The sequence below is a fragment of the Vigna angularis genome, chromosome 4 (genome assembly GCF_016808095.1).
Source record: "Vigna angularis cultivar LongXiaoDou No.4 chromosome 4, ASM1680809v1, whole genome shotgun sequence".
Lineage (NCBI taxonomy): Eukaryota > Viridiplantae > Streptophyta > Magnoliopsida > Fabales > Fabaceae > Vigna > Vigna angularis.
Genome location: NC_068973.1, coordinates 9,475,361 through 9,503,228, shown reverse-complemented (window position 1 = coordinate 9,503,228; position 27,868 = coordinate 9,475,361). Strand labels below are relative to the sequence as shown.

The window sequence follows — 27,868 nt, the reverse complement described above, 5'->3', positions numbered from 1 at the left end:
TAGAATTAAAAAAATTATTTTAATTTAGTTTTTTAACTTAAAAATATATAATTTAATTTTTTAATTAAATTTTATTAAATTTATTATTTTTTAAATATATTAATATTAAAATTGAAATTGAAACAAAATTTTAAAACTGGATTAATTTTAATTTTAGTGAAAGATAAAGATAAAAACATATTTAATTATTTTTAATTTTTTAAACTTTATTTCTTTAACTGATAATTACTTTTAATTTAAATTCAATTTTTAGTTTTAAAATATAATTTTATACAATTTTGGTTACTAATTATTTGAAAACGATTTTAATTTGTAGTTTTAAAAATATATTAAATCATTATCAAATTATATTGGATAGAAAGTCTTTATAATTATCACTTTATATTTTATCTGTATCTATATGAAGAATTATTTTACCTTCTTTTATTTAATTTTACTCTTCAAGTAGTCATATTTTTAAATTGAATTATTTTTTAACCCTAAATAAACAAAATTCATCAACAATTAAATTGTAAAAAATATTTACATTTATTTTTGTAATTATAATATTTACATTTAATTGCATTCATCAACCATTAAAAGTGCAAAATTTTAGTGTTTTTTTCAATTCTAATTTTGAACCAAAATCTTAATACATTAATATTTGGAAAACCTAAATTAACACTATAAAGTAAGTTAGGCATGACGGAAAAACTCAGCTGAAAATAAATACTACTAAAATAGCACATTTAAAATGTTACAAGCTGAAAAAATAATATAATTCAGTTAAAAAAAGTAATTAATAAATAAATAATTTCTTCATAGTCACCTTGATTCACTCCCTCTCACTCATACACTCAGTGTAAGGCTATCTCCACTACACTTTTCTCACTTGTATCCATTTTCAGGTAATTTCTTTTTTTATTTTAAACCAAGAAAATTTTCAATTTTTCCATCTAATTGGATCTGAATTTCCAATTGACTGCATCATTGTTGTTTGGGTTTGTTCTGATTTAGTTCTAGTATTTTGTGTGTGAGTATAAAGTCAATTGATGATTCAAAGACCTTCCATTTCTGATAATCTAAAATAAAAAAGTGAGAAGTGTATGCGATGATTCTTTTGTTTCAGGATCAATGCGGGAGCACGTGGTTTTATCTGTTGTTGATCCTCTTCTTGCAGCATCTTCAACTTTGCAACCTGAGCACGGTGGCGATGACCGAGATTCACTCGTTGAGGGTGCTACTCATCTCAATGATGTTGGGGGATGTGATACTCTGGAAGAGCAAGAACAAGATCACGAAAAAGACCTTACCCTAATGGTGGAGTGTCGCATTTGCCAGGAAGATGACATTATTCAAAATTTGGACATACCCTGTGGATGCAATGGAACCTTGAAGGTATTTTATACTAACTTTCCCGAGTGTGCGAATGAGGATAGTAAGCACTGCAATTGAGACATCTTTGGATTGTGGCTTCCTGTATATTTTTAGTAAGCAATGAAGACAGTAGATTGTTGTTTTCTATGGGCGGATGGGTTATGCTATTTACCAGTAAACTCTTTGGGAAAAGTACAAGCATGGTGTTTGCATTAAATGACTTCCTCTTTCTTGAATCAATGCTTCGGATTTCAAAGGATTGGCTGTTTCCAGCAGTTATTGTGTGTGCAAGTAATTTGGACTGCATGTTGATGTGTATTCAAATGAGATAGTTTGAATTGCAATAGTTATATTCTTTTCTCATAGCTAACAACAGTTATTGATGTATAATCGTCAGTCATTTGACCATTGCTTTGCCTCCCGTTCCATCTCTTTATTGTAAACTCTGCGAAATTTGACAATTCCATCAATATTTCTTTTTTCTTTGTACAAGTTTGCTCATAGGGAATGTGTTCAGCTATGGTGCTACGAGAAGGGTGATACAATTTGTGAAATCTGCCATCAGGTGACTTGTTGAACTCTTAGTATTAGCATGGTATATTAGCACTAAGAAGCATATTTATTGTAATTCACATGTATCTTAGCTTTAGTTGTATTTTGGTCATTATTTTTTAAGGAGTTGTGGCTGTGTTTGAATTAGGGGCTTGCTGGTTACACCCAGCATATTGATAATTTTCTTGTGGATTATATAGCTGTTACTTTGCTAGTTATCTCTGCTTTGAGAGACTGTGGGAAACCCTCATAGACATGACATTAATGATTGGAGTATGTATTGGCAACTTTTAATCTGACCTGTTCATAATTGGTTTTGGGAATCAGTGCTTGTCTAACATTGAGGCATTTATAAAGTTATCAGTGTATATTCTTATTAGATGTTTAGTGTGCAGTTGCCAACATCATGTGTATACAACAAATTTAAGACTTAAGACCTAACTCAACCCAGGACTCGACTAAAAAGGTAAGGTCTATTTAGGTTATATGACTAAGGGATGTGCCTCCCACACCCAACACCATGAGGGTGCTGGAGGCTGCAATGAAGGCAGACCAAAGCGTTAAGGTGGGCTGGGGTGATCACAATTAAGACTAGTTTCTCACCAAATTAATTTTATGGAGAATCTCAATATAGGAAAACAAACATGCCCTGAAAGATTAGAGAGAAAAAAGCAAAGCCAGAAACAATACATGGCTGTTAGCAATAGGATAAAAGAGAGATGAATGAATTCTAAGTACCAAATTGATTAGATGGAACAACAACGAAATGATAGGGCCAGAAGATTGCATTTATTTACTTGCTCAGATTAAGTTCTAGTTTTTTCACAGAAAAGTTCTCTTGACATTCAGCCATTCAAACCTGACTATTCTGCGACAACAACTGTCTACCATCCTGGAGATACTTCAATTGATATCAGGTGATTCCACCTTTTTGACTTGATGTTATTCTTTTTGATATAAACAAGAATCTTTGTATTTATATATGTAGATACAGTGGCAATCTCGCCTTGCTTATTTGTTTTCCTTCTAGACTTCATTATATTGAGTGAGACTAAATGTAAGAGATCTCTGATGGAAAGAGTGGAGGAATTTGTTGGGGGCTAGGTGGGTTTAAGATTATTTATTAGCCTTCTCCCTTTTATGCTAGTCTATATCCATTTTTTTATGTAGTTTATATTCTTGCTATATTTTGAATACCTCTTGTTCAGGCTAAACTATCATTATCTGCTCTATGTCCTGCGTCTGGTTTTATATCTTAAAATATGCTTCTGCATATTGGGCAGTGATGACTGGGAAAGCTCTAGTATTCCTTTAGATTTGCACAATTCTCGACTTTTGGCTATTGCAGCTGTAGAGCACCAAGTTCCAGAGATTCGTGAAGGTTATGCCAATGCTGCTGGCACCAATGGAATTACATTGTGGCACTCGGTTGGTCTAATTGTAAGCGTTTTTAATTTGTTCATGAAGTTCAATAGTGTGTTTTTCAAATCTTTTATATTAGTCATGAGAATTGATATTATTAAATTTTTTCTTTCCTAACACTTTAAAAAATTGTAATTTAAGCCTAACTCAATTTCACTAAACCAATTTGATAAAGTGAGGTTTGCTTCCATTTATATGTTATAATTTGATCATATCTCAAGTTATACGCCAAGGATTGAACATCTCGGATATGAGACTAAGAGGAACTAGGTAACGGGTAACATGGTAGGCTCAACAATTTTGGCTAAGATAAATTCTGAATGACTCTAATACCATGTTAAAGTATAAGAAAGAGAGAAACATTGAACTGAAACCATATGTTTTTGAGACTACATGAGTACTTTATTTATATTGAGAAAAAGATATAAATACAATAAATCGGTAACATTTGATATCCCCTAATAACAAAGGTATGATACGTGACATGAGTAAAAAAAAATGTTTCTAATAATAGATATATAATCTGGATATTCTTGATTATATAGGTTCAACTCTTTATTTCTATAACTATAACACTCGCCCTCATTATGTGCCTAGCTTGTTACACATAATCGATCCTCGATCTTCTTAGAGATTTGGTGAATATGTCAGCTAATTGTTTATTAGAGTTGACAAATATAGTAGTATCTCCAAACTCTAGTTTTTCTCTTAATAAAATGACAATCCACTCAATATGTTTGGTTCTTTCATGAAAGATAAGATTAAAGGAAATGTGTAATATTTCCTGGTTGACACTAGTTGAATAGGTCATCTTAAATAGACTTTATTGAAAAGCTGCAATGTGCTTTGTGATGTAACAAGTTTCTAGATTTGATCTTTCTTATTCTTTTCTCATTCATTGTATGTGAACTTCTAGTGTCATTATAAATATGAGAACCCTAAGAAAGGGGAATCAAGCTCTTAAATTTATTCTCTATTCTTTTATATTTTTCTCAATTGTCACATACAAGATGCATTTGAGAACTTTCTTCAAATTTAAGCTCTTTGAGGAGTTGGTTTAGCCATATGAGCTTACAAGTGACTAATATCATTGTCCTATATTGTGCTTTTGTAGTTGACTGTCATCGCATCTTATTTTGTCCTTTTCTATGATATTAAATTACCTCCAACAAGAATACAATTCCCTGAAGTGGAGCGTCTATAGCTTGGTGCCCCTGCCTAGACAACATCAAATAACAATTCGAGTCTTGCCTTTATTTTTGTAAATGAGATCTTTTCCATGAGTCTTCTTAATATATTTTAGGATCTATACAACTAAATTTCAATGATCTTGACAAGGAGAGTTTAAAGTTGACCTATTACACTCATTGCAAAGACGATTGCGAGACGGGTCATAGTGAGGTAATTTAGCTCATCAACTAACCTTCTTTATCTCCTAGGATCAAAATACAGTTCTCTTTAGTCAGGTACAAGTTTGACATTTGGATCCATTGGTTTGTCTACAAGCTTAGCATTTATAATTATTGTGTCTTCTAGAATATCGAGAGAATATTTTCTTTAAGATATGACCAAATCATCCTTGGATTATGCCACTTTTATACCAAAGATATATTTTGTTCTTGTTGTACTATACCCTCGTTATCATTACTTGCGAGAACAATGTTATCCACGTACACAATTTGATAAATATATCCTTGGGGAGAATGATGATACAAAGAATGATAACATCAATTTGTTTCATTCCAAATTGTGGGATGACTATTCAAAAATGTTCAAACTATTGGGGTGATTGCTTGAGACCATACAACAAGTTGTGTAGGCAACATACCATATTAGATGATTTCTTGGTTTTTGATATTATTCATAGAGGAGCAATTACTTTTAAATAGAATATAAAGACATAATAACTAAAAATCCTAATTTATAATGGATATAATCTATTCCTGTAGTTCAAGAACAATGATCTTGTACAATAAATATAAAATATACTATCAACCTATTAATCCTCCTAATTATCCTCTAAAATATGGAATGCAATTAATTCCTAATTATGTAATTAAAAATGTACAAGGAAATATTAACTGCAACATAAATCATAGGATTTTGACACCCCCCTCAAGTTGGTGAGTGCACGTCATCCATTCCAACTTGTCAACAATAGATTGAAATGTAGCACCACGCCCTTTTGTCAATATATCTGCTAGTTGATATCCATAGGATATAGATGGCATACATAATGTCCCATTATCCAATTTCTCCGTTATGAAGTTTCTGTCTACTTCAACATGCTTAATTCTAACATGTTACATTGGATTATGTGCAATATTTATTGTGGAATTGTTATCACAATACAGTCTCATAGGCTTCTTCCAATCAATATTCAGGTCTTTTAAAATTATTTTTAATTATAGTATTTCACCAATCCCTAAGGCCATGGCTCTAAACTTTGCCTTTGCACTTGATCTTGCTACATCATTTTGTTTCTTGCTCCTCAAAGTGACACAATTTCCTCTAAGAAAAGTGCAATATTCAGAGGTAGATTTTCTGTCATCTATAGAACCTGCATAATCAATGTCTGGGTAGGTTTCTATGCTTATATCATTCCCCTTTGTAAATTGAATTCCTTTTCCAAGAGTTCCTTTCAAGTAGTGTGGAATGTGTTAAACAACTCTGAGACAAGGCTTCTTTGGATTATGCATGTACTGACTTACAACCCCTACAACATAGGCAATGTCAGGCCTAGTGTGAGACAAGTAGATTAATTTCCCAACCAATTTTTTATCAGATTGTCTATCCATAACTACGTCTTCAATTGATTCACGAAGTTTGTGATTTTGTTCACTAGGTGTATCTATTGGTTTGCTTCCTAATTTACTAGTTTGAGCCAATAAATTCAGAGCATACTTTTTTTTTTTGGGAGATGAAAATACCATGATGGGAATGATCCATTTCAGTGCCCAAGAAATATCTCAATTTGGCTAACTCCTTTATTTCAAATTCTGTTGTCAAACATTTTTTAAAAGCTCCTATTCATGCTTGATCATTTTCAATTACAAGTTACAACTATATCATCTATATAGACAATTAGTGCAGTAATGCCCAAGTTGAATGTTTAATAAATAACATATGATCACCTTGGTTTTGGTTGTACCCCATGGTCGGAGACGGTTTAATCCATAGAGTGAATTCCTTAGTTTACACACCTTTTCCTCCTCAACTTCAAACCTAGGTGGGACCTCCATGTAAATTTCTTCCTCAAGATTGCCATGCTAAAAAACATTTGTGACATCAAATTGATGAAAACTTCATCCGTAGTTAGTTGCAAGGGACAAAAATAACAATATTCATTTTTGCAATAGGTTAAAAAGTTTCAAGATAGTCAATGCCATATGTTTGAGTATACCCTGTAACTAATAACCTTGTCTTATATCTCTCTAATGTTCCACCTGCCTTGTATTTTACTCTAAATACCCATCTACATCCAACAAAATTTTTTCCCTTAGGTAGATCCATTGAGTCCAACGTTTTGTTCTTTTCAAGAGCAACTATTTCAGCCTTCGTAGCATTTTTCCCGCTCTTAATGTCAATGTTTTATCAATAATTTTTTGAATAGTGACACTATTTAAATGCTTGTGATTACTGGTTAGTTTGTCATAGGACACAAAGTGTGAGAATGGGTACCTTTGCTTTTGAGTACATTCTCTAATACCTTTCCTTACTGCAATTGGAAGTTCTTGAACTTCAATGGCTGGCATATTATGTTCTTCATTAATGTCAGGTATTTCAAGTACAGGTTTAGATTCATGGACTTGTGGTGATTCAATAATGTGCCCTCTCTTTCGTGAGTATACTTGCAATGGACGGGTAGTACTTGGAGTTTTCTCTCTAGTTATCTTTGGACTAGAAACAAAAGGAGAATGAATAGGAGAAAGAACAAGACTAGTCTTAAGATTGAAACTGTAAAATAATTCTAGAGGAATTAATTGATCCCTCTCACAATCTTCTATTTATAAGAATAAATTGATACACAAGTACATGATAAATAGGGTAACCCTAGACACAATATAATCATGATAAATAAGGTAATTCTAGACACAATATAATCATGATAAATAGGGTAACCCTTGACACACTATAATGATGATAAAATAGGATAAATATCCTAACACTCCCTCTCAAGCTGGAGCATACAAATTGTATGTACCAAGCTTGGAACAAATAAACTCAATCCGAGGACCCCTTAATGACTTGGTTTCTATGCTTATATCATTCACCGTTCGACTCGACTTCTTCCCGCCTTCCACCGTTCGATGTCCTTCTTCTGTATACTTTCTTCTTTCTCTTGTATACCTTCCAACCCCTAACATTATCTATTACTTTATATCTTATCATTTTTTTTGTCTTTTAGTACATTTTTATTCAAATTTTTAAAAAGAAAGAACATACAAATTTAATCAAAAGTCTGAGGTGACTTTTCAACTACGAAAAAGAAAGTAATGATTTTCTTCATATGAACCTTGTCCCAAGCGCTACGCCCAAAATTAATACTCCAATTTTTGTTATTTATAAGATCCTTTTAAAAAAAAACTGATGTCTTTTTCCACCGGTTTTTTTGTACTTTAAAGATGCTTGAATTATTTTAAAAAATTAAACTAATTGACATACTCTTACTAAAAAAAAGTAAATATTTAAAATAAAAGGCAATAGTTTTTTTTTCTTGAAACACTTAAAAATATAAAAAAAAGTGAAAGAGTTTTGAAAATAATTATCAACGTTGAAATTGACTTGTATGTTGTATTGACTTTGATTTTAACAGGCATGGCAATCAAAATAGCCTCTAATTTATGAGTATTTTGTAAGTTGCACAATTAATATTGCGTGATCTGTAGCTTCAGTTTTTGTGCGACTTGTCATGTAGCTTCATTTCTTCTTACCATCTCAGAATAATTACAATGATATATTTTTTTTATCTCTTTTCTGTCTCCCATGAACAGAAAATATGTATTGTAAAATGGTTATAATATATGAGTAAAATGATGGACACATTTTTATATTCATTTAACCCGTATCAAAAAATAAATTTTTATATTTTAAAAAAATTATAAATTAAAATAAATAATGTTAAATAAATATAAAAAATTATGTGTTAGAAGGAGTAGTTGTGAGGAAGGAGGAAGAGAAGGAAAAATTAAAAGAAGAGAAAGTTGAGGAAGAAGAAGATAAAAAGAAGGAAGAGGAAGAGAGTCACAAAGGAAAACAAGTTTTGAATTCTTTATCTTATCCAAAGACTTATTCAAGAAAGGAAAAGGAAAGTCAATTTTCTAGGTTCATGGCTCTCTTTAAAAAGTTAGAAATCACAATTCCCTCTTCAAAAGCACTCCAACAAATGCCTTCTTATGCCAAATTTATGAAGGATTTGTTGACCAAGAAGAGAAAGTACATTGAAGAAGAAACAATTGAGGTGCAAGGGAATTGCAGTGCAATCATCCAAAAACTTCTACCACCAAAATTTAAAGATCCTGGCAGTTTTACTATTCCATGCACAATTGGAAAACTCCCTCTTGAATTTAGGAGAGAGAATATATTATTTTCTATTATATGTCTCCTTACATGGATTGGATATATATACAAGAGCTCATTGAATGAGCAGCCTATTCTACGGAACAAATCCCTAAAATTGTGGGATTGTTATTCTAATAATAATAGCAAGATACAGGGAATATAACAAATTAAATACATGGAAATAATATTTAAAGTTTCCTAAAATATATTTTGACACTCCCCCTCAAGCTGGTGAATAAGTGTTTTCCATTCCCAGCTTGGATATAATTCTTTCAAAATTATTGCTGCTCAGTCCTTTGGTGAGTATGTCTGCAAGTTGACCTTGAGTGGACACATATGGGGTGCAAATCAAGCCACTGTCAAGCTTTTCTTTGATAAAATGTTTGTCCACCTCAATATGTTTGGTTCTATCATGTTGTACTGAGTTGTGTGCTATACTTATTGCAGATTTATTATCACAATATAACCTCATTGGTTCATCCCACTTTATCCTTAAGTCTTCTAATATAATCTTTAGCCATAAAAGTTCACATATTCCTTGGGCCGTTGCTCGAAATTATACTTCAGCACTAGATCTAGGTACCACACTTTGTTTTTTGCTCTTCCAAGTTACTAGGTTTCCACCAAGAAAGGTACAATATCCAGTAGTTGACCTCCTATCCACAGCTGAACCTGCATAATCAGCATCTTTATATGCCTCAAGACTGGCATTCTTAATTCTTTTGAACAAAATTCCTCTTCCCAGAGTCCCTTTTAAATACTGGACAATTCTAAGTGCAGCTTGTAAATGTGCTTCCTTTGGTTGGTGCATAAATTGGCTAACTAAGCTCACAGCAAAGGCAATATCTGGTCTAGTGTGAGATAGGTAAATGAGTCTCCTGTACCTTTCTTTATCCACAGAAACATCCTCCTCTGCACTTCCCAACTTTATATTTGGATCAACAGGTGTACTTGCTGGTTTGCAGGCTGTTTTACCTGTCTCCTGTAGCAAATCAACGATATACTTTTGTTGGGATATGAAGATTTCTTTCTTAGAATGGGCTACTTCAATCCCCAAAAAATATTTTAGCTTCCCTAAAGTCTTGATTTCGAATTCCTTGGCAAGGCATTGGCTCAACCTTTGTTGTTCCTTTTTATCATTCTCAGTAATAATTATATCATCCACATAGACCAATAGTATTGTCACTCCCCTTGAATCAGAATGTTTGATGAATAAAGTGTGGTCCCCTTGGCTCTGTTTGTATTTAAGACTTGTCATAACTTTGGTGAATCTCCCAAACCATGCTCTAGGTGACTGTTTCAACCCGTATAGCGCCTTTTTTAATTTGCAAACTGTGTTGGCCTCAATCTGTCCCGTATACCCGAGTGGTATTTCCATGTATATTTCTTCTTCAAGATCCCCATGTAGGAATGCATTTTTTACATCAAATTGCTGCAGTTCCCAATTGTAGTTTGCTACCAACGACAAAATTACTCTAACCGTGTTCATTTTGGCAACTGGTGCAAAAGTCTCTAAGTAATCCACTCCATATGTTTGGGTGAATCCCTTAGCTACCAACCTTGCCTTATACCTCTCAATAGTCCCATCAGCCTTGTACTTCACTGTATAAACCCACTTGCACCCAACAACCCTTTTTCCAGGTGGTAGGGAGACTAGCTGCCAAGTATTGTTTTTCTCCAATGCCTCCATTTCCAAGTCCATGGCTTGTTTCCATTTTTTGTCAATTAATGCCTCAGATACAGAAGAAGGTGTAGTTGTGGTGTTTAGGCGTGGGAGAAAGGTTTTATGGGTAGGTGAGAATTTTTCAAAGGATAGATAATTTGTCAAGGGTTAAGGTTGTTGTTTGGTGCATGTTCTGGTTCCTTTTCTAAGAGCAATTGGGAGGTCTAAATTATGATCTATCTGTTCAATTGGTTTTTTAGAAGGAAATTCATCACAAGCAGTAGAGATAGAATTTATAGGATCAAAAGGAATTACCTCAGGTAATGTTGTAGGGTTGGATTCTTGAACATGAGTAGATCTTGGAATGGCCTTATTTTGAATTATCATGAGGTTTAGTTGCTGGTCCTGCAGATTGAGGTATTTGATTCACCTCTACTTGTTCCTCTTCAGCTTCAACCTCACATATAGTGGTCATATCCTTTTGAGTTTTTGTTTCTGGTCCAAAAGACAGATTTGGTAATATCAAAGGTTCATCTTCCTCTCTTAAAGTCTCCCCCTGAAGATGAGATTGGTCAAAGTAGCTTACTCGTTCATTGAAAGTAACATCTCTTGACACAACGAATTTTTTGGATGGGGGATGGAAACATCTATACCCTTTTTGTGTGGCTTGTTGCAATAGGTGCACCAAACTCCTTCATTTTTCTTCTCTGTTCTTGGAAGAGGACCTACTTTTTTTTGTTCTGCAACCGCAATTGGGGTCTCTAGCATTAGACTCCTACTTTCTTCACTCCGAATAATTGCCATTACTTCATTGAGTCTAGGAACCTTCTCCTTGCCTAATATTTGGATTCTGACTTGATCATATTCTTGGTTTAGGCCTACCAAGAAATCATACACCCGATCTTGTTCAATGTATTCTCTTAGAATTGCTGAATCCTCAGAACACTTGGCCTTTATGACCCTGTAATGATCTAACTCCATCCATAAAGATTTGAGTTGATTAGCATATTCTGTGACAGTTTTAGTGTCCTGTTTGGTTGCCATTGTTTTTACTTTCACCTCATAAATCTGGGCAACATCCTTTGCCTTAGAGTAGGTTTGCTCTGTTGCAATCCATATAGCCTTTGCAGAAGTGAGGAACATGCATGTATCGCTAATTTCCGGAACCATTGAGTTCCATAGCCATGCCATGATCATGGAGTCTTCTTCATCCCATGATTTGAATCTGGCATCTTCCGCAGGGGCATCTTCAGTGAGATGGCTAACCTTTCTTTTCCCTTTTAGAATGGTCTTAATGAGTTGAGACCATTTAAGATGATTTTTTCCATTCAATCTATAAGTTGAATGAACATTCTGCAATTCTCCCGTACTTTGGAACTTGTCTACATTTTCCATTTCAGCCATTACAAAAATGTGCAATTAAGGCACAAAAAAACGAAGATTGATAATGTGAAGGAATGAAGGCTGGGATGGAACTCTAGGGTTGGGCAGCAATGAAGGCTGTGATGGAACTCTAGGGTTGGGCAGCAATGAAGGCTGTGATGGACCTCTAGGGTTGGGCAGCAATGAAGGCTGTGATGGAACTCTAGGGTTAGGCAGCAATGAAGGCTGCAATCAAAACACACGGTCAGAGGCTCCCAAGGATCAGGAGCTCTGATACCATCTTGAATTTAGGAGAGAGAATATATTATTTTCTATTATATGTCTCCTTACATGTATTGGATATATATACAAGAGTTCATTGAATGAGCAGCCAATTCTGCGGAACAAATCCCTAAAATTGTGGGAATGTTATTCTAATAATAATAGCAAGATACAGGGAATATAACAAATTAAATACATGGAAATAATAGTTAAAGTTTCCTAAAATATATTTTGACACTCCCCATTGGAAAAGCATTGATAGACTTAGGTGCAAGTATCAATTTGATGCCTTTGTCTATGTTAAAGAAAATAGGGGACATGGAAGTAAAACCAACAAGGATGACACTTCAACTAGCAGACAGGTCTGTCAAGTATCCATATGGAGTTATTGAAGATGTTTTAGTGAAAGTTGACAAATTCACTTTTCCAGTGGATTTTGTTATTCTAGATATGGAGGAGGATACTGAAGTCCCCCTTATACTTGGTAGACCCTTTATGAAGACTGCTAGGGTGATAATTTATGTTGATGATGGCCATCTTAAGGTGAGGTTGCATGATGAGACAATAACTTTCAATGTTATGGAAGCACTGCAACACCCGAGAGATAGAGGAAATTGTTTCAGAGTAGAATTTTTGGATGATGTTGTTGAGAAGGTAAAGAGTCATATGTATGTGAAATCTCCTTTAGAGCGTGTTTGGGTAGATGCATGTGAGGAATTGACTTTAGAAGAGGAATCTGAAGTAGAGGAGATTTCACAACATCTGGAAAGATTGAAAGAAGAAAAATCCACTGATGTGAAAGTGGAAAAATTAGAAAAGGCTAACTTAGATGATCAGGAAAAGATGGAATTGAAAATATTGTCTGATCATCTTAAGTATGTGTTTTTAGAGGAAGATTCCAAGAAGCGAGTTATCATTAGCAATTCTCTGTCAAAGAATGATGAAGCAAAATTGGTTGAAATCTTAAAAGAGAACAAAAAGGCAATAGGTTGGCATATTTATGATCTGAAAGGTGTAAGTCCAACTTATTGCATGCATAAGATTATGATGGAAGAGGACTTTAAACCCATAGCACAACCACAGAGAAGATTGAATCCAACTTTGAAAGAGGTGGTGAGAAAGGAAGTACTTAAATTGCTTGAAGCAGGAATGATATATCCTATCTCTGATAGTGCTTGGGTGAGTCCTGTGCATGTTATTCCTAAAAAAAGGGGTATGACTGTTGTTCAGAATGATAAGAATGAATTGATTCCTACAAGAACAGTCATAGGCTGGAGAATGTGTATTGATTATAGGAAATTAAATCAAGCCACCAGGAAAGACCATTTTCCTCTCCCTTTTATGGATCAAATGTTGGAAAGGTTGGCAGGACAAGCCTACTATTGTTTCCTGGATGGCTATTCCGGGTACAACCAAATAGTAGTGAATCCTGAAGACCAGGAAAAGACTGCTTTCACTTGTCCCTTTGGTGTGTTTGCATACCGAAGGATGCCATTTGGTCTATGTAATGCTCCTGCCACTTTCCAATGTTGCATGCTAGCCATTTTTGCTGACCTTGTAGAGAAATGCATAGAAGTTTTCATGGATGATTTCTCAGTCTCTGGCAAATCTTATGATTTATGCTTGAAGAACCTGGATGTAGTCTTGAAAAGATGCATTGCCACGAACCTTGTGTTGAATTGGGAGAAATGCCACTTTATGGTTCGTGAGGGAATTGTCTTAGGACATAAGATCTCATCCAGGGGGATAGGTGTATCTCAAATTTAGGATAGAATTCTTTCTTATTATTTCTTATGAGGTTGTTAACCTCTATTTGTATACATAAGTCAGCAGCATATTTTAGGAAATATGGGCTGCTAATTCTACTGGACAAATCCCTAACATTACGGGATCAATCAAACATAAATAGCCTATTAACGGCAGCACCCAGCAGTTACAGAAATACAGCACATTTAAATAAAAGACTTCCTAAAATATACTATGCCAATTAATACCACTCCAATCACGGTTTTGACACTCCCCCTCAAGCTGGTGAATAGGTATTTTCCATTCCCAGCTTGGAGACAATTCCTTCAAAGTTAATGCAATTCAGTCCCTTGGTGAGTATGTCTGCAAGTTGGTTCTGAGTAGATACATATGGTGTGCAAATCATGCCACTGTCTAGCTTTTCCTTTATAAAGTGTCTATCAACTTCAATATGTTTGGTTCTATCATGCTGCACCGGGTTATGGGCTATGCTAATTGCAGATTTATTGTCACAATATAGCCTCATAGGTTCATCCCACTTTATCTTCAAGTCTTCCAATATAATCTTCAGCCATAAAAGTTCACATATTCCGTGGGCCATTGCTCGAAATTCGGCTTCAGCACTTGATCTAGCCACTACACTCTGTTTTTTACTCTTCCAAGTCACCAAGTTTCCACCAAGGAAGGTGTAGTATCCTGTGGTTGATCTCCTATCTACCACTGACCCAGCATAGTCTGCATCCGTATATGCTTCAAGGCTTACACTCTTGTTCCGTTTGAACAAAATCCCTCTTCCAGCGGTCCCTTTCAAGTACTGGACAATTCTAAGAGCAGCTTGTAGATGTGCTTCCTTTGGTTGGTGCATAAACTGGCTGACTAGACTTACAGCAAACGCAATGTCTGGTCTAGTGTGCGATAAGTAAATAAGTCTGCCCACAAGTCTTTGATACATTTCCCTGTCCACAGCAATATCATCCTCCATACTTCCCAATTTTATATTTGGATCAACTGGAGTACTCGCTGGTCTACAACCTGTCTTCCCTGTTTCTCTAAGCAAGTCTGTAATATATTTTTGTTGAGATATGAAGATTCCTTTCTTAGAATGAGCCACTTCAATTCCCAAAAAATATTTAAGCCTTCCTAGTGTCTTGATTTCAAATTCCTTGGCAAGACATTCGCTTAACACTTACTGTTCCCTTTTGTCGTCCCCACTCACTATAATATCATCTACATACACTAATAGAATTGTTACTCCCCCTGAAGCTGAATGTTTGATAAATAATGTGTGATCCCCTTGGCTCTGTTTGTAGCCTAGACCTGTCATTACTTTGGTAAATCTTCCAAACCATGCTCTTGGAGATTGTTTCAGCCCATATAGAGCCTTTCTTAATTTGCAAACAGTTCCAGCAGCAACCTGTTCCTTGTAACCAGGGGGAAACTCCATGTATATTTCTTCTTCAAGGTCTCCATGTAAAAATGCATTCTTCACATCAAACTGTTGCATATCCCAATCATTATTTGCTGCTAGTGATAATAATACTCTGACCGTGTTCATCTTAGCAACCGGGGCAAATGTCTCCAAGTAATCAACTCCATAGGTTTGAGTGAAGCCTTTGGCCACCAACCTTGCCTTGTACCGTTCAATTGTCCCATCAGCCCTATACTTTATTGCATATACCCACTTACATCCCACTGGTTTTTTTCCAGGAGGTAGGGTGACAAGTTCCCAGGTCCTATTCTTGTTTAACGCCTCCATTTCCACATCCATGGCATTTTTCCATTTCCTGTCAGATAATGCTTCAGATACAGAGGAAGGTGTGTGTGTGGAGTTGAGGTTAGTGAGAAAGGTTTTATGGGTAGGTGAGAATTTTTCAAAGGATACGAAATTTGATAGTGGGTAAAGTGGCTGTTGGGTGCAAGTTCTAGTTCCCTTTCTAAGGGCAATGGGTAGATCAAGGGTTTGGTCCACCTGTGCTTCTAGATTATCAGACACAAACTCATTAGAATTATCAAAATTTATAGGATTATCAAAATTTATAGGATTTGAAGGTGTTACCTCATGTAGTGATGGTGGGTTGGATTCTTGGACATTGCTAGATTCCAGAATGGCCTTTTCTCTCCTTGAGTATACCTTTCCAAATTTGCCACCACCATCAGGTGCAGATCTCACAGGTTCAGCAACAATGCTGCCATTTGTCCCAGTTTCAGGCCCAAACGTCATGTTTGGGAACATGAGAGTCTCATCTTCCTCTCTAACATTCTCCCCCTGAAGATGAGGCTGTTTGAAATAACTCTCTTGTTCATTGAAGGTGACATCTCTGGACACATAGAATCGTTTTGAACCGAGTTGAAAACATTTGTACCCTTTTTGAGTGGTAGAGTATCCTAAGAAAACACATTTGACAGCTCTAGGATCCAATTTCCCCCTTTCATTACTATGAACATGTACAAAGGATACACACCCAAATATTCTAGGTTGGAGTTTATTTGTAGGGTCAAGGTGTGGGTAGAATGAGGATAGAACTTCCATGGGACTTTTTGAGTTTAAAACCCTAGTAGGTAGTCTATTGATTAGATAAGTGGCGGTAAGAAGGGCTTCCCCCCAAAATCTTTTAGGAACATGATTTTGAAAAAGTAAAGCTCTAGTTTGATCTAAAAGGTGACCATTTTTCCTTTCTGCAATCCCATTCTGTTGAGGTGTGTTCACACATGAGGACTCATGGATTATCCCTTCCTTTTGGCAAAAAGAGTTTAGTACAAGATTAAAGTAGTCCTTGGCATTATCAGACCTCATTCTTTTGATACTGACCCCAAATTGATTTTTAATCATAGAGACAAACTAGACAAACACAGAGCTAACTTCAGATTTTTGTTTCAATAAAAAAACCCAAGTCACCCGGGTACAATCATCAATGAATGTTAAAAACCATTTAGCACCGGAAATATTAGGAACATAAGCAGGACCCCATACATCAGTATGAACAAGAGAAAATGGGAAAGGACTCATCTTATTGCTCATGGGAAACGGTACACGTTTATGTTTTGCTAACTCACACACCTCACAATGAAGACTCTCCACACTTAAATTTTTAAACAAGGAAGGAAAGAGTACTTTCACAACTCGAAATGACGGATGTCCTAAACGACAATGATAAAGTTGAACCTTCTCTTTATTGGTCATGGTGGATTTAGAAATGAGACTCTTGGTAGGCAGATTAGGATCCTCCATGTAGTATAGGCCATTCCATTCTCTAGCATGTCCAATCGTCCTCCCCGAGTTCTTGTCCTGCAATATACAAGTGTTGCTATAAAAAACAACATTACATGCAAGATCTTTAGTGAGTTTTTGTATAGAAATTAGGTTGGTGGATAATTTAGGGACATGAAGGACATTTTTTAAGGTTATGGATGGGCTTATTTGGACTTCTCCTTGTCCGGCTACAGTTATGAGGGTTCCATCTGCTGTGGAAATTTTCTTGTTACTAGGACATGGGGAATATGTGGAGAAGTATTTAGGTAGTGGGGTCATATGGTCAGTGGCTCCAGAGTCTAATATCCAGTAATGTGTAAATGGTGTATATGAAACATTAAGTCCAAACTATAATGGAACCTTACCAGAATATGTCAAGGAGCACGTACCTGTAGGCTTCTCCAATTTACTGAGGATGGATCTTGCCCGTTCTATCTCTTCATGATTCAACTGGACAGATTCTGCACCTTGTCCATTAGCAATATATGCTTGCCCTCCTCCTTTTTTCTGTGGGCCTCCCTTCCATCCCCATTCTCTGCCTGAGGATTTCCCATCTTCTCCTTTCGGCCCCCATTCTTTGCTTGAGGTTCTCCCATCTTTCAGCCCCCATTCTCGGCTTGGGGGCTTTCCATGTAATTTCCAGCACTTTTCCTTGGTGTGGCGTGGTTTGTTACAATGGGTACACCAAATCTCCTCATGTCTCTTCTCCATACTAGGACCCCAGTTTTTCTTCTGGTTGGCAACCATACTTGTTCCTCCTTCAGCTATCATTGCAGAGCTTTCAGTGGTTGAGGTTTCCAGCATCAGCCCTCTTCTGCTTTCTTCACTCCGAATAATGGCTACCACTTCATTTAGCCCTGGGACTTTCTCCTTTCCCAAGATTTGAATTCGGACCTAGTCATATTCAGGATTTAAACCCACCAAAAAGTCATAGACCCTATCTTGTTCAATAAACTCTTTTAGAATTGCTGAGTCTTCTGAACACTTTGCTTTTATAACCCGATAGTGATCCAATTCCATCCATAGGGACTTAAGTTGATTGGCATATTCCGTTACAGATTTACCTCCCTGTTTGGCAGCCACGGTTTTCACCTTTACATCATAAATTTGAGCAGCATCCTTGGCCTTAGAGTAAGTTTGTTCTACTGCCTCCCAGATTTCCCTTGCTGATTTTAGAAACATGCAGGTATCACTGATTTCTGGAAACATTGAATTCCACAGCCACGCCATGATCATGGAGTCTTCTTCATCCCATGACTTGAATTTGGGATCCATCTCATTACCAGTCAGGTGACTGATCTTCCCTTTCCCTTTCAGTATGGTCCTAATAATTTGAGACCATTTGAGGTAGTTTTTTCCATCTAACCTATAAGCGGAATGGATATTTTGCAGTTCTCCAGCCGTCTGGATTCTGTCCCCAGTTTCCAGGTTCACCACTTCAGCCATGACTAGGTGCACTCACGATAAGCAATGAAGGCTTAACGGTGGCACAACAATAAAGGCTGGTGCAGTTTTAGGTTAAAGGTCAAGCAACAATAAAGGCTGCGATTTAGAATAAATAACACGGTCAGAGACTCCCAAGAATCGGGAGCTCTGATACCATCTCAAATTTAGGATAGAATTCTTTCTTATTATTTCTTATGAGGTTGTTAACCTCTATTTGTATACATAAGTCAGCAGCATATTTTAGGAAATATGGGCTGCTAATTCTACTGGACAAATCCCTAACATTACGGGATCAATCAAACATAAATAGCCTATTAACGGCAGCACCCAGCAGTTACAGAAATACAGCACATTTAAATAAAAGACTTCCTAAAATATACTATGCCAATTAATACCACTCCAATCACGGTTTTGACAGTGTAGATCAAGCTAAGGTTGATGTGATAGAAAAGCTACCCCCTCCAACAAATGTCAAAGGGGTAAGAAGTTTTCTTGAACATGTGGGATTCTACAGGAGATTTATAAAAGACTTCTCCAAGATTGCTAAACCCCTTTGTAATTTGTTAGTGAAAGACACTTAGTTTGAGTTTGATGAGGAGTGTCTGAAAGCTTTTGAATATTTAAAAGAGAAGTTAATCTCAGCCCCTGTTGTAGTTGCACCAAATTGGTCTCAAGATTTTGAGTTATGTGCGATGCTAGTGATTATGCCATTGGGGCTGTTTTGGGACAAAGACGTGGCAAGGTTTTTCATGTTATTCACTATGCCAATAAAGTTCTGAATGGTGCACAGATGAATTATGCCACAACTGAAAAAGAATTTTTGGCAATTGTGTATGCTCTTGAAAAGTTTAGACCTTATCTGATAGGGTCTAAAGTCATCATTTACACTGACCATTCAACCATAAAATACTTACTGGAAAAGTCTGATTCAAAGCCACGTCTTATAAGATGGGTCTTAATGTTACAAGAGTTTGATCTTGAAATTAAAGACAAAAAGGGAGCGAGAATGTCATTGTTGATCATTTGTCTCGCCTTCTTAACACTGAGGTGACTGATAAAGAAGGAGAAATTAAAGGAGAATTCATTGATGAACGTTTGATGCTCATACAACAGAGGCCATGGCTTGCAGATATGGCAAATTTTAAAGCTGCAGGAATTCTCCTTGATGACTTGACTTGGCAGCAAAAGTAGAAGTTTTTACATGATTCCAAAGAATATCTTTGGGATGATCCTTATCTCTTAAAATTGGGTGCTGACCACTTACTTAGGCGGTGTGTCACAGTAGAGGAAGCTGCTGGTATTCTATGGCATTGTCAGAATTCGACATATGGAGGACATTATAATGGAGAAAGGACAACCGCTAAAGTGCTTCAATCTGGTTTCTTTTGGCCAACCTTATTTAAAGATGCACATGCTCATGCAAAAGGTTGTTACAAATGCCAAAAAACTGGGAGCATTTCAAAAAGACATGAGATGCCATTGCAGGCTATTTTAGAGGTTGAAGTGTTTGATTGTTGGGGAATGGATTTTATGGGACCATTACCTTCTTCCTACAACAATGAATACATTTTAGTGGCAGTGGATTATGTCAGTAAGTGGGTGGAAGCTGCAGCATGCCAAAAGAATGATGCCAAGACAAATGTCAAATTTCTCAAAAGACAAATCTTCTCAAGATTTGGTGTGCCTAGGATCCTCATAAGTGATGGAGGATCACATTTCTGTAATGCTCAATTGGCTAAGGTTTTGTCACATTATGATGTGAGGCACAAGATTGCCTTTCCATATCATCTCAGACCAATGGCCAAGCTGAAGTTTCCAACCGGGAAATTAAAAGAATCCTTAAAAAGACTGTTTCATCTTCAAGAAAGGATTGGGCTGCAAAGTTAGATGATGCCCTTTGGGCATATAGGACTGCCTTAAAGACTCCTGTGAGGCTAACGGTCAAGATGTACCATGACAAAAAGCTGATCAAAAGAGAATTTCAACCTGGACAAGCTCAATTCCAGATTCAAACTGTTTCCTGGTAAGTTGAAATCTAAATGGTCTGGTCCTTTTGTGATAAAGGCAGTCAAGCCTTATGGTGCTGTAGAATTGATGGATCCAAATTCTAAGGATCAAAATAAAAGTTTGATTGTGAATGGTCAAAGATTTAAACATTACTTGGGTGGTGAGGTTGAACGCCTCACCACAATTATTCATTTATCTGAATCATGAATTTTTAAGGTCAAGCTAAGGACGTTAAAGAAGCGCTTGCTAGGAGGCACCCTAGCACATGTTTGAGATAAATGAATAATTGTGGTGAGGCGTTCAACCTCACCACCCAAGTAATGTTTAAATCTTTGACCATTCACAATCAAACTTTTATTTTGATCCTTAGAATTTGGATCCATCAATTCTACAGCACCATAAGGCTTGACTGCCTTTATCACAAAAAGACCAGACCATTTAGATTTCAACTTACCAGGAAATCGTTTGAATCTGGAATTGAGCTTGTCCAGGTTGAAATTCTCTTTTAATCAGCTTTTTGTCATGGTACATCTTGACCGTTTCTTTATATTTTCTAGAAGAATCATAAGCAGTCATCCTCATTTCCTCCAACTCTTGCAACTGAAGCTTTCTTTTACCTGCACAAAGAGAAGATTCAAAGTTAAGGAATTTTAATGCCCAATATGCCTTATGTTCCATCTTAACCGGGAGATGACATGACTTGCCATATTCTAACTGGAAGGGTGTTAGCCCCACATGAGTCTTTAAGGCAGTCCTATATGCCCAAAGGACATCATCTAACTTTGCAGCCCAATCCTTTCTTGAAGATGAAACAGTCTTTTTAAGGATTCTTTTAATTTCCCGGTTGGAAACTTCAGCTTGGCCATTGGTTTGAGATGATATGGAAAGGCAATCTTGTGCCTCACATCATAATGTGACAAGACCTTAGCCAATTGAGCATTACAAAAATGTGATCCTCCATCACTTATGAGGATCCTAGGCACACCAAATCTTGAGAAGATTTGTCTTTTGAGAAATTTGACAACTGTCTTGACATCATTCTTTTGGCATGCTGCAGCTTCCACCCACTTCCTGACATAATCCACTGCCACTAAAATGTATTCATTGTTGTAGGAAGAAGGTAATGGTCCCATAAAATCCATTCCCCAACAATCAAACACTTCAACCTCTAAAATAGCCTGCAGTGGCATCTCATGTCTTTTTGAAATGCTTCTAGTTCTTTGGCATTTGTGACAATCTTTTGCATGAGCATGTTCATCTTTAAATAAGGTTGGCCAAAAGAAACCAGATTGAAGCACTTTGGCGGCTGTCCTTTCTCCATTATAATGTCCTCCATATGGCGAATTGTGACAATGCCATAGATTTGGGCAACATCACCAACTAACTAATGTTGCACATTACAAACCGAGTATTATTTGGAACATGACAATTTTTGGCTAATAACCCAAGTATTATTTGAACACTCAACCACTTTTGGCTTAAAATCCTAGTATATTTTGGAAAACACAACCACTCTTTGCCAAACAACCCCAATATTTTTTGGAATACAACCACTCTTGACTAAACCACTTAGTATTGTTTGGAATCGTAGCCATTCTTGACAAATAACTAATGGCATTTTCTGTTGAGAGATGTGTGTGTGCATTGCTGGAAAACACTCATCCTCCAACCTTCCCTCAAAAGAAAAAGAGATTGGCTCTAACAAACACAAACACTATCCATAATAATAAACACAAATCCTTAGACTAGAGCATATTTGTCTTGCCAAAGTTATTCTCGCTTGTGTTATTTGGGAACTCCCTAACTAGCCAAAAGCATGCAAAAGAAAATCAAACCACTTGGGGCAATCCTTTTTCAGTAAATTCTTTCCATACTCGTTTCCTATCTTGAATGAAACTCATGCCTAAAACCTAGGGCAACTTTGACATTCATACTCAATTTTCTTCAAAATAAGAAAATTACTAGAAGTAGATTGTTACTGCAAAATCCATAAAGACATTACTGCAAAATCCAGAAATGCAAATAAGCAGTCAGACCAAGTATCATTAGAAGAAATTTTAAAAAGTGATGTAGTCAATAGAGATAAAAATTAGAGGTAGAGCTTGAGTTAGAACCTGAACACATAATAAAAAGTATTGTTTGCATATCAAACAACTCTGACTAAGACACTAAGTATGTTTTGGAACACAACTACTTTTCGCTAATAAACTAGGTTTGTATAAAGATGTGATCAAACATCTTATGATGTATACAATTATATGAACTCTTTTCTAGTTTGCTATATGAAAACAACAATGTTCTATGCAAAGCTTTTAAGAGAGCGGAAATATTTTGGTAGTGTTTTGGAACTTAGCATCATTCATTGCTCCGTCTTCTTCTTCAAAGGATAACTTTATATAGAGTTTGGAAGAATGAGCCGTTGCAAATCCCATTTTGGTTGTTGAGAGATTTTGAACTTAGATAGCTTCATCTTCTAGCATCTGACGAGCATGGATGGAGAGATGCATTAAATGCATTCCATGCAGCATTAAATGTCAATCTCCTTTTCAAGCAACATCATGATAGATGACAATACTTATCAACACAAGGTTAGAAAACTTTTTACTCAAAACAAAGTAAAAGAAAAGACTATACAACACAAATAGCTTGATTAGAGTTGACAAAATCTTGTGTCAAGTTGGTTGTTGAGACAAAATAGCTTTAACTCATATCCCAAGTGATCTTGATGTAAATTTGTGCTTTGCGAATCATTTGGGGAACATATTCAAGGATATTTTTGTTAGGTACAATGTAAGCTTAAAGACGTCTGTAAAAGTTTTCACTTATCAAATGAAGTCCTTGTATCTTGCAAGATCTACATTTTTTTATAATTCATTGTCTTCAAACGAAGCATCTTCATGTTTTATACTTTGGTGTGACAAACATTAAATCAAAACTATGAGGCTGAGGGGACTTTACTCTAACATCTTTGATAAAGTTTTAATGTTACTAGAGATGGATCAATAGGGAATATAGGAGTAACTGATGATTCAGTAGGAGAAGTGGAATACCTATCTATCTCCTCAATGCTAGCAATATGGTTAGAAAAGATAGGAGAATCTATTCTGTAGGTTGATATGGGGTTGGAAGACATTTACTTTTTCTGAAAAGCTAGAGGGAAATAAAAATTTAGTAGAGGGTGTCAAAATAGTGAAAGGGAATCTGGGAGAAAAGTTTGCTAAAAAAATTCTTCTGGAGAAAGTGGGTCTACAAGACGGTTTGGAAAAGGTTCTAGATATCATTTTTATAGAGTAAAATTTAAGTCTAAATCAAGCTCACAAAATTGGCTTGATAAGGTAGGTTTGTACTCACTTATATATTATAATTTGATCATATCTATGATTGATGAGAGATTTTCAACACTAACTTCATCCATGGGACCACTGCTCCTTTTCTTATCGTTGTCCTTCAAATATATTTATGTATGCGATGTGGTACCTACCCATGTATTTCTGTTGGATGTATGGTTGCAATATTGTATTTCTCGTGTTTACTTCTTTGGGTCTAGTGTCTGATGGGTGCTTTTTGTCATGTTAATTCTTATATGGAAATAGATCCCTATATTTGTATATATTAAATGGTTTTCCTAGTCCAATTCCTTAATATCTGTGCCTGGTTCTTTTGCAAAATTTGCAGTTAATGGCTCTTTTACTTCTGAAGTATGTTGCTCCCCTCTTCAATGCTGATGTGGAGAAAGTTTTAACGTATTTTTATGTAAGTTATAATCTAAATAATTAATCGTGCTGCATGCTATATAGCTGATTGGTTGATTTCATATACTTCTTGTTTTCCAGTTTTTCTTTCTTCGTACGGCTGCTGTTGTCCTTCCTTGGTATCTTATGGCCTGGATAATTCGCGTAATACAGCATCAAAGGCAAAGACAAGTTACTACCCTGTGCTTATTCTAATATTGAAATATGTGTTATTTTCCCTTCCTTTTTCCATTTTTCATATTTTGATTAATCATATGATGCCAATTGGTAGGCCATTTAAGATTATAATATTTAAGTGAGGGTATCAATTTGAATTGCAACGAGATATGGTGCACATGGCATGATTCTCTTATCACTGGTGAAAAACAATGTGAAATTGAGCTTCTTGCCTGTCTATAGTCTCTACCAGAGACCTGGAAAGCTGATAGTGATTGCAGACTAAGTTTTGATGATGGGAAATGTTTTTGGCTGGGTTCTCTTCTCTACGTCTTTACTTTGTGGTTTTTATTTTTCTTTTACGAACTAACAGAGTCATGTATTTATTTTGGATCAGCAAGCACCTGAAGAACTTGCATTTATGCTACAAGCAGACGAACAAGGTTAGCAGTTTGCAATATCACCAGGATCTATTTTTCACTGATTAATTCCCGTAAGTGCTGTGGAATGCCATTCCTAATACAAGGACCTTTGAAATTGTGGTTGGATCAGTAGTGCAACAGAATAAGATCTGACGGCCCTGTTTCTGGTTCTCCATTTGTATCTTTCTTGGGTTATAATACCCCACCTCCCTCCTTTTCTCACTCTTTCTTCTGTAAATAGGTATATTATACATAATCTCATCACCCCAAATACAGCTTATATAGCTGCTGATTGGGAAATTGGTGTTATCTGGAAATGTTCAACTATGAAAATATCTGTATACAAATTTGTACTTTATTGATGTCATTAATATATTATGAAAATAGAATAAATTGACCAAACATATTTCAAACTTTATTTTGGCCTTTTACTATTATTTTTTAGTATTAGCGAAGAAGTGTAGTTTATGTTAACCTGCCTAACTTAAAATAATCTGTCGTTCAAATTCAAGATTTGCATGCCATTTTTGTTGTTATCAACCAACTTCTATGATGAACTCTCAGGGGTAGCAGAGCTGAAAAGGGAAATTGATCATTGATTTCTATCTTCGAACAAATTATTTGAATGTGCGGCTGCAGCATTCTCCCAATAGCCGAGAATAACATGGCTGATGGAATTGTTTTAAATTACGGTTGCAGTTTCATGCAGTTCTTGAAATTTTGTGAAATTGCTGTTGATGGGGGCGATTAAAACCATAAACCATGTTTGCTGGTCAGCGTTGGCTCAACAAAGTATGTAGTATGGTAGGTAATGGTACTTTCGGAGTTCCAATTGCCAGTTTTGTTCAATTCAAGATTGAAATGTGTTAAAATACGCAAGTCAAGATAGGCTTTAGCTTAGTTTAGATTGGAAAAATTTTAATTTTTTTAAAACGAGTCAAATTGAATCTAACTTATTAAAACTGTAAGTTAAAGAAACTCCTAATTTACCAACAATAGTTATTTTCATTTTTTCCATAGCCCTTTTATTATAATTAGTTATCACTTTAATTATGTAAATTGCCAATTTAATCTTTTTAAAAACTAGAATATTATTCAACAATATTTTAATAATTTGGATGTTTATTTTATTTGTTTATCTAATTATATAGATTTTTAAAATTTTAATTATCATTTTTGTAATATTATTTAATGAAATAAATGAATATTTTAATTATCTGTCTGTTGTAAAATTTACTTTGTATTGTAATAAATATAAATATATAAAATAATTGGAGACGACAAAACATCATTATAGTTAATATTGAGATTTAATTTGTAAAATTATAACATTTTATGATTTTATACTGTATGTTAATATTCGTTGAAGGGTTCCATATTCGTTTTCAGGCTGCTTTCGCATCTAGGACGAGCTCCTCCTGCCATCACCACCACCGGACTACCTTATACCACCAACAAGCTCTTCTAGGAAGCTCTGACACCTCCAAACAAGCACACCACAGTAATCACACCACCACAAAGAAGCCCACCAGCACAGGGAAGGAGGAAGAAGAAATGTGATTTCTATGGTGGGATGTGGGGACTGCTTTAAATGAAGTGGTTGAATATTGGCTAAAAGTTTTCTTTTTTTTAACTACACCATTTAAATTTTTGGTAAGGGCAAATGGGAAATTGGAAGGTGCAGAGAAAAAACTGTAATGGTGTAAGGAGAAACTCTCCTTGAATAAACTTCCGGACACGACTAAGCCAATGCTGGAAATAACTTTTTCAGAAATACTTCCACGAGAAAAATATAAAATTAAAATTTTAATTTAATTTATCCACCTCAATATTTTAGAAAATTTAATTTAACAGTACATAAAAGTTGAGGGTCACATAAGTTTCTTTTGAAATATTAATAAAAACTGGCTCAATGTCCAGTTTTTCTATGTTCTGTTGTAGCCCTTTCATAAAGATTATGATAATTATGTGCAAGTAAGTACCAGTAATTTTTTAGAGATGATTTTTTATGGTTTTTGGATTTTCAGGACCAATCATTCTAACAATTGAAAACAATGAAAACCATTCTAATAGGAACTTGTTATACCATTACTCTGTTGTGTGGGTCTCTTGTTTTTCTTATTCTTGGTGAAACTGGTCCAAACTGGCGCGAGGAGGATAGAATAAAGTGCAGACAATTTTGATTATTTTTCAAATTACGATCAAGTTAATAAAACTCAGCTATATATAACGTAAAAATTGATTAAATCATGGTAGTTTAATATACAAGAATTTGTCATGTTGGGGGAAGGGTTGTAAATAGATTATAACATTGGTGTTTTAAGGTATGAATTCCTATGTGATAAGCTAGAATGATTTGGTTCAAAAACCAGCTATGGTTGAGAAAGTATATTAGCATTGATGAATCTTAAAAGCTGTATTCGCTAGAGAAGGTTTGTTTTTGAAAGCAACAGTTCACTTATTTCTTTTACTTTTCTCCTTCAGAAAACGGTCAGATATTTCTTTTACTTTAATACAGCTCTAAAGTGGTCAGAAAGAATATCTTACTCCTTACCTATTTGCCTATATTCTTCAATTCACTTCCCTAAATTTCTTTCCTCTTTCACCGTTATTACTTCATTAAACATATCAAGAGTGAAACCACATAAATTTATATAATAGAAAAAGAAAAAAACTGAGAGATGAGAGTATGGTTCTCATGGATAAGCCAGAAAATTAAGAAGGAACATAAATACTGGATTTAGAAGCTACAAAACATGTTCTTATAAAACACTGAATTCATAAAAAGACAGATAACATCAATTGTACATAAGCTCAATCCAATCAATCTAAAACTTTTTAATGTAATGAGTTTGTAGGTATATTTTTATATAATGCTTAATTTTTTCAT

At 35.3% G+C, this 27,868-nt stretch overlaps 2 protein-coding genes across 9 annotated transcripts; one reads left to right on the top strand and one right to left on the bottom strand.

Moving 5' to 3' along the window:
* Window positions 1-790: 790 nt before the first annotated feature.
* Window positions 791-26,775, top strand: LOC108343943 (uncharacterized). 8 transcript variants are annotated; one of them, XM_052877012.1, is made up of 10 exons: window positions 791-887; window positions 1,109-1,377; window positions 1,850-1,921; window positions 2,737-2,825; window positions 3,192-3,348; window positions 24,324-24,401; window positions 24,482-24,561; window positions 24,954-24,999; window positions 25,543-25,782; window positions 26,368-26,775. In XM_052877012.1, exons 2-9 carry the CDS (start codon window positions 1,114-1,116, stop codon window positions 25,546-25,548), a joined length of 792 nt encoding a protein of 263 aa, XP_052732972.1. In that variant the 5' UTR covers window positions 791-887; window positions 1,109-1,113; the 3' UTR covers window positions 25,549-25,782; window positions 26,368-26,775. The 8 variants fall into 8 exon arrangements, with proteins under 8 accessions (XP_052732972.1, XP_052732970.1, XP_052732966.1 ...); XM_052877010.1 differs by having other exon boundaries at window positions 24,482-24,571; window positions 25,543-25,770; window positions 26,368-26,774; XM_052877006.1 differs by having other exon boundaries at window positions 24,482-24,571; window positions 26,368-26,774.
* On the bottom strand, window positions 18,031-18,665 carry LOC128196357 (uncharacterized). The gene has a single exon (XM_052877014.1). The coding sequence runs from the start codon at window positions 18,639-18,641 to the stop codon at window positions 18,090-18,092; it is 552 nt and encodes a 183-aa protein (XP_052732974.1). The 5' UTR covers window positions 18,642-18,665; the 3' UTR covers window positions 18,031-18,089.
* Window positions 26,776-27,868: the final 1,093 nt, after the last annotated feature.

Coding starts and splice junctions, on each gene's coding strand:
- LOC108343943 (XM_052877010.1), top strand. CDS start 1,114: ATGCGGGAGCACGTGGTTTTATCTGTTGTTGATCCTCTTCTTGCAGCA. Junction 3,349..24,323: donor GGCACTCGGTTGGTCTAATT/GTAAGCGTTTTT, acceptor CAAAATTTGCAG/TTAATGGCTCTTTTACTTCT. Junction 24,402..24,481: donor AAGTTTTAACGTATTTTTAT/GTAAGTTATAAT, acceptor CTTGTTTTCCAG/TTTTTCTTTCTTCGTACGGC.
- LOC128196357 (XM_052877014.1), bottom strand. CDS start 18,641: ATGGCTGAAGTGGTGAACCTGGAAACTGGGGACAGAATCCAGACGGCT.